Source organism: Megascapheus bottae, chromosome 4 (assembly GCF_031878675.1).
Source record: "Megascapheus bottae isolate mThoBot1 chromosome 4, mThoBot2.hap1, whole genome shotgun sequence".
NCBI classification, from domain to species: Eukaryota; Metazoa; Chordata; class Mammalia; order Rodentia; family Geomyidae; genus Megascapheus; species Megascapheus bottae.
Window position 1 is genome coordinate 80,129,118 of NC_143512.1, and position 7,495 is coordinate 80,136,612.

Genomic DNA, 7,495 nt, shown 5'->3' on the forward strand with positions numbered 1-7,495 from the left:
ACGAGCCAAGAAAGGAAAGGGTCGACTGACCGCCCCCAGCCCTCCCTCACCAGAGGACAATCAGACGAGTCAGGGAGACCCGTCAAGGCAGGAACTCGTTTATTGAGGAAGTACATTTAGCTAATATAGGATGCAGGAGCCAATCAGCACAAAGGTGGGCAGGCCTATCCCAGAGGTAGACTTACTTTACATCACAAACCACAGCCACGCCTTCCAACCAGGTGACAGACAGGTGGGGTCCCCAAACCAGGAAATGAGCAGTGGGCCATGAGTGAGGCCTCCTTTTCTACAGCATAGGTTTCCATTTCCCTGATGGGACGTGCCCCACAGTAGTGAGGCCTTGTGGGAGACTGCTTGCCTAGCATGCAGGAAGCCCTGGGTTTGTACACAGAAAAGGCCAGAAGTGGCACAGTGGCTCAAGGGTAGCGTGCTGGCCTTGTGAAAGCCAAGGACAGTGCCCAGGCCCGATGTTCAAGCCCCAAGACTAGCAAAAAAATAAAAAATAAATAACTTCTCTCACACACCCATCAAGAATTGGAGGGAAAAAAATGCTCCCTGATGTGCAAAATCCTGTCCTTGCACCTGTCACAGCACACGTGGGAGTGTCCTCAGGACAGCCCTGGCTCCTCCTGTGATGCTGGCTGTTCCCACTGTTGGAGGGAAGCATCCCACGATGGTGCTTCTTGGGTGTTAATATGCACTAGCTCCAGGAGTTGTTGTGTTGGATGCTTGACCCCACTGTATCCAGGTTTGGGAGATGGGGCCTGTAACTGGGGAGCTCAGTGGAAACATGTAAGAGCTGTTGTCCTCCAAAGAGATGAAGGCTGTTTTCACAGGACCTGGAGTGAGTGCTCTCAAGGGGGAGTTGTTATGAACAGAGCCCTCCACTCTCTTTAGTGTCTGGTCTCTTGGTGAGATGCATCCCCTCCCTGTCTCTCTCTGACTATCTATCTTTTTATCTTCCTTTTGTGTCTCTCTCTGCCCCCTCTTTCATTCTCCCTCCCTTTCTTCCTCTCTCTTCCTCTCTCTCCTCTCCATGACTTCCTCTTTCTTCTTTCTCCACACCTCCTCTCCTTTCATTCCTCCCCTTTCCCTTCCCATGTCCTTTTATCTGTAGCTTTAGCTCTTTGATCACTGTCACACCATCTACCATGAGGTCCTGACCACAGCTAACACTGTGACACATTGCATTTCAGCCTCTAGAACTATAACAAGAATAAACCTTGGACTCTGGGCCTGGGCGCTGTCTCTGAGCACATCTCAAGGCTACTGCCCTACCTCTTAAGCCACAGTGCCACTTCCAGTTTTCTAATGGTTAATTGGAGCCTCATGGTCTTTAGTGCTCAGGCTGGCTTTGAACTGTGATCCTCAGATCTCAGCCCCTGAGTAGCTATGATTACAGGTGTGAGCTACCCCACCAGGCTAAACCTCTTTTCTTTATAAGGTAAATTCAGCATCAGGTATTTCCTGACAGTAATGAATAACATATAATATAGGTTAAAAGCTAAAAGAAAGCTCCCCAGTAGCAAGTCTAAGATGTCAGTTACTAGTGACTGGGCAGGAATTAGCAGTAGTCCTTGGATCCCAGCCCACTAGAGCTAGGAAAAATTCTTCCGTCATACACAGTACATCTCACTTACATGGAAACACCAACTCCCATGCAAACAACTGGACAGCATGCACCAAGTGTGTCTAGTTACTCCAGGTCCACTTAAGGAGGCCTGGGAGTGTGTTTGCAAGTGCCAGGGAGACTCCCCAGGGCTTCGAGTGTGTGTATGTGTAAGAGAATGTGTGCACGTGGACGGATGTGTGCATGCAGGCAGGCACACGTTCGTGTGCAAACGTTCTCTGAAGCCTCCTCTTCCCTGTGCTTCTGTGGGAATGACAGAAGCAGAGGCCCACTTCCACCTCCTCAACGGTGCACAGCGCTCCACCTCCTTCCCTCCCCTGGGGACACCAGAGCAACACAGACTCCTTGTAGCAGACTACTGAGGTCAGGACTCGTTTCTGCGGACGTCTTTCACCCCTACCACACTTAACACAGGTAGAGAAGGTAAACGCCAAAGCTGGTTGCTGAATTGCAGTCGTTCAATTGAAAAGAAAAGAAAGCACTTTAGAAAGGGGCTGTGCTGCTTCAGGACATTTTCTCAACACCGCAGGGACAGCAACTCCCCTCCAGCTGGGGGCAGCGTCCTCTGCAGACCATTTCCAAGAAGGGAGAAAGCACACAGAACTCTCCTCCCTGTGAAGTTCCCCCTAATCACCAGGAACGGGAAGACTCCTCATCTCAGATCTCTACTTGACATGCAGTCTCCAGGACAGCTCCCGCATTGCTTGAGACTCCAGATGAATGGACTGCACATGCTCACAGAGGTCTTTGCCACGGAGACAATGAATACATGCACAGAAGACAATGAATAAATAACCTGGGTCAGAAGCTCAAGAGAGATTGCCGGGGCATCCTCACTCCCTGCCAGCACAGCTGCCCAAACAGAAAGGGAATAAAACAGAAAGTACGGGAGAACCCAGCTCCACTTAGGGAAATCAACTACTTTTTTAACTGCTAATGCCATGCTATCCTATGGGCTCAGTGAACAAACTGCCTCCATGGTGTATGAAGATGCATTGTCGTGGGGAAGGGGCTGGTTTTCCATCCGTTAGTATCAGATCAGCCTTTAGTTCCTCTCCCTCTCCCTGGGATCCCCTGACTGGCAAAGACGACATGCCCAGTGTAGCCCACAGGCCACGGTGTCTTCCTGAAGCACCTGCTATTAAAATACAGAACACAGACCACACAGTTCCAGTGGCTACAGTGCTAAGAAGAAGCTGAGCAGGCTCACAAATCTGAACCAAAGCACTTGCAGAGGAACACTAGAGCTGAAAGAGCAGCAGGACACCTAGGCTCTGGGCCCCCCAGGCTCACTCCAGAGAGCAGCAAGCTGTGCTCACCACTGGTGCCCTGGTTAGCCTTCACGTGAGACAACAAGGGGGACTAGACTGGTCACCCTATTCTAACATGAAGCGACATTTAAAATAGCCGCTGAAGAGACGGAATCATCATAACACTGCAGTGACCGGTAGAGTGGGGAAAAAAAACGTTCACTTGAAATCAGCTATGTTACTGGCATACAGTTGTTCTTCATTTTAGATTTTGGGGACTCAATGAAGCACAACCCTTAGTCATTAGAAAAGAGGATTCTAGAGATGACCTAGTAAACAGCACCTGTGATTGGCACCCGTGATTGGCGTCTCTGGCAGACATGACCAGACAATCCTCAGGGGATGTTTTCCTAGGACAAAAATGACCTCACAACTTGCAGAGCATACGGTTTACCTGGGAAGGAGGGCGTGGGGTCCATTTTGTTTCAGCAGCAAAGCTCACCCTCTGCCCTGAAGCCTTCTGGGCTACCACTCACCAGCTGGACCTTGTAAGCTCCAGCGAGGAGGTTAGACAGTGGTCATCCCTAAAAGAGGAAGAGCCACCAAGAGAAAAGAGTTCCAAGTGGGTTCCTGAGATAATACAAAACACTATACGAATTGAGAATGAAATGATGGCTGGCTGGATGGATGGAAGATAGATGATGGATGGATGGATGGATGATGGATGGACAGATGGATGATAGATGATGGGTAGATAATGGATGGATGGATGGACAGTGATGCAGCTATAGACAGACACAAGCCTACACTCAAAAATGTATGTATTCCAGACTGGGAGTTTGGCCTACTGGTAGAGTGCTTGCCTAGCATAAACAAAGACCCAGGTTCAATTCCTTGGTACCATATACATAGAAAAAAAGCCAGAAGTGGTGCTGTAGCTCAAGAAGTAGAATGCTAGTCTTGAGAAGACAGTGCTCAGGCCCTGTGTTCAAGCCCCAGAACTGGCAAAAAAAAAATGTAAGTATTCCCCTTTGAACACTGGACATGGAGAAATTGTTCATTGTTGAATATGGCGCCCTCCTGACTGTAAGCCTGTGTGTGCAAGGGGAGAGGGAGGGCTGCTCTTGGACAATAGCAGACAGAGGTGTGGAAAAGTTCCACAGAGCACACAGCAATTCAAGAAGAACGAGGGCACCCGCGCGTGCCTGCAGCCAGGAAGATCTACCTGCTCGTAGGTCATCTTCTATGTTAGTCCCATTGTCTTCATACTCCAGGCTCTCAGACATGCGGACTTTTCCAGGTAGACAGAAACGTCTCCCATTCAGCCAGCACTAACTAGACACGTGGACGTAGGAGACAGTCACGGCGAGGAAGGTCACTATTCTTTGAAGAGCAGGTCGATTACTGGTATAAATCAATTACAGATAAAAGAGGGACTTTTACTTCCTTGGGAGAATTATGTCCAAGCTATTAGTGACATTCATTTTCACACAACATGCTAATTACAAATCATTATCTATTAGCTAAGACCAATTTCTCAAGGGTGCTTCCATGTTGGACCTTAGTTAAATTAATAGGGAATCACTGAATCATCTGGAAAGTGATCAAACACTCTGTCTGGAAAAGTGCTTTATAATTTACCCCAAGACCTTCTTCCTAGTCAGTCTGCATTCAGTGTGCCCCAGCTGAGGTCCCCCGCCCCCACCCCTTACCATGGGGGAATCTGGAGGGGAGGCACCTGGAAAGGAATCTCGGAGGTCTCTAAAAGAAGAGGAAACACTCAGCCATGTTGAGAAATATAGCCAAGCAATGCTTTTTATCTTACTATTCCTGAAGCCAAGTGAAGGAACCTACTTTCTTGACTTCCTGAGGTCTGAGGGCTCCTGTGAGTGTCCCTAGGCCGTGACCTCCAAAAGTAACTCACAGAGGACAAGCATGGGGGGCACGGAGGGGGGCGGGAGGAGCGTCAGCCCTCTCTTTCATCAGAGGCTTCAACACATCAGGGCATTCTTAGATTCCATCTATTCATCTTACAAAGGGGTTTCAATTCAATGTGTCAGTTTGTGTGAGTTTAGTGCATCTTGATCAGTCTCTGCCTTAATCCATTCTTTTTTTTTTTTTTGCCAGTCCTGGGCTTGAGCTCAGGGCCTGAGCACGGTCCTTGGATTTTCTCAAGGCTAGAGCTCTACCACTTGAGCCTCAGCACCACTTCCAGCCTTTTTCTAGGTATGTGGCACCAAGGAATCAAACCTGGGTCTTTGTGCATGCTAGGCAAGCACTCTACCACTAGGCCAAACTCCTGGCCCTTTAATCCCTTCTTGATAGGACCAAGTTAGGATGTATTTCAATCCTCCAGGAGGCAGAGTATTTAGTGTATGTTATCCCCGCAAGGTCACTTAGGCTGGTGTAATGGACAGGTCCAACTTCAGGAGAGCCTCAGTCCCCGGGAGCACACACACACACACACACACACACACACACACACACACACACACACATACACACAGGCACATGCACATCCATGCGGAGAGAGAGAGAGAGCGAGAGCAAGAGAGAGAGAGAGAGAGAGAGAGAGAGAGAGAGAGAGAGAGAGAGATCAGGAATATTGGTAATAAGAGACCATTAGACACTGTACAGCTTTGTTCTCTAGGATTGCAACATCTAAGTGTGATATCAAAAATATATTAAAAAAATAAACCACTTGTACTCTGTAGTTTATACTCCACCTCTTTTTTTTTGCCAGTGCTGGGGTGTGAATTCAGGCCTGAGCACTGTCTTTGGGCTTTCCTCAAGGCTAAAGCTCTACCACTTGAGCCACAACACCACTTCTGGCTTTTCTATGTCTGTGGTATCAAGGAATCGATACCACTAGGCCAAACTCCCGGCCCCTATACTCCACCTCTTAATCTACCCCATTTGCATTTTAAAAGTGGTCCAGGGAGACTCCAGTGGCTCATGCCTGCAATCCTAGCTACTCAGGAGGCTGAGATCTGAAGATTGAGTTTTCAGGAAAACCCATGAGATTCTTACCTCTAATTAACCTCCAAAAAGCCTGGAAGTGGCTCAACTGGTAGAGCACCCGCCTGAGCTGACACACTCAGGGGCAATGCCCGTGCCCCGAGTCTGACCCTGGGGACTGGCAGATGCACATACTCACAGGGAGATCAGTCAAGTGGGTACAGCTGTTCGGGCTGCTCACCCCCGTGGCTCCTCTGTCTCCCACAGGTCTCAGCACAGCCCGTCCCCCAGGAGCCCAGCAGGAAAGACTACGAGACCTACCAGCCATTCCAGAATTCCACGAGAAATTACGACGAGTCTTTCTTCGAGGACCAGGTCCACCACCGTCCCCCGGCCAGCGAGTACACCATGCACCTGGGTCTCAAGTCCACCGGCAACTACGTAGACTTCTACTCCGCTGCCCGCCCCTACAGTGAACTGAACTATGAAACGAGCCACTACCCGGCCTCCCCTGACTCGTGGGTGTGAGGACCGTCGACCGGAGCGCTCCGGAACAGTGCATGTGCATGCATACCACGACACAACACACTTCTTTTTCTTTGCTTATTTCCCTGCCACTTTAGTTTGTTCGAGCCTGTTCCGTAGGAAGGCTGTGATAACCAATAAGGAAACAGCCAGAGCTATTTTAGAAAGCTAAATGAATGGAAAGTTAACTTGGAAATCGGTAGAACGCTAAGGCAATCTAAACAGGGCAGTGTCCCAACACTCATCTAGTGTAGAGTTTTTACAAGTGCTTTTGCTGAAGGTGGCGGAGGAAAGAGAGAGGGGAGGGGGCGGGAATGCGGGCGTGGAGGGTATGACCAAGCACAAGACAGACCAGGGCCACACTTGATGGGGGACGGCTTGTCACATTTGTTCACTCCCTTTCATCCGTGTGACTCTAGGCTACAAGCTGCATTGCGGTTCCTCTGTACAGCAAGGTGTTTCTTGCCTTTTGTTAAAGCATTGTTGTAAAGTATTTGATGTACATTACAGATTAAAAGAAGAAAAAAGCGCATTGTGTATATTACACCAATGCTACCGTGTCCCTCATCTATGGTTCTAAATATTGCTTCAATTTCAGACTTTTGAAAGATGTATGGATTTCCAGTTTTTCCTTTTCTTTTCTTTCTCCCAGTATGTTTTAACAAAAACAGAAACAAAAAAAAGCAAAAAAAAAAAGGAATATTTAGCAGTATTGTTCGTTCTGATATGTGAATTTGTGAAAACTAACCAAGGCACCCAGCATTTTGGGACAATTAACATTTATCATTCCACCCTCCTCCTCGTCAACAAAGTGCTTTGTCACTGCCTAAAAATTTTAGATGTAGATATTTGAAATAGATTTTTTTTCATTTATACCAGTTTTCTTTATGATGATCCAGTGTTAAAAGAAAATAAATTCCGATTGATCTGTCATCCACATTTGCTAAGAATGTCTATTTCCAAGTACCTTATCTTACAAAATACACATTCTTGCTTGTGTGTCTGTGCGTGTGTGGGTGTGTGTATGTCCACGTACGTATAACAAAAAAAAATGACCTGTGTGAGATTTCTGTTTCGGTAGAAGTGATTTCATTTCACTTGTTCATCTTGTACAAACTTTTGTTTTGGGGGT

The 7,495-nt window shown here is 47.8% G+C and overlaps 1 protein-coding gene across 3 annotated transcripts in view; it reads left to right on the plus strand.

Annotated features, from left to right (window-relative positions):
- The window catches only part of Ctnnd2 (catenin delta 2), a 770,274-nt gene extending 762,980 nt beyond the window's left edge, over positions 1-7,294 (plus strand). For all 3 annotated transcript variants that reach the window (XM_090332125.1, XM_090332127.1, XM_090332126.1), the window contains one exon: positions 6,106-7,294. In XM_090332125.1, the coding sequence (XP_090188251.1) occupies positions 6,106-6,366 (261 nt within the window). In that variant the 3' untranslated portion in view covers positions 6,367-7,294. The remainder of the gene's footprint in view (positions 1-6,105) is intronic.
- The last annotated feature ends 201 nt before the right edge of the window (positions 7,295-7,495 follow it).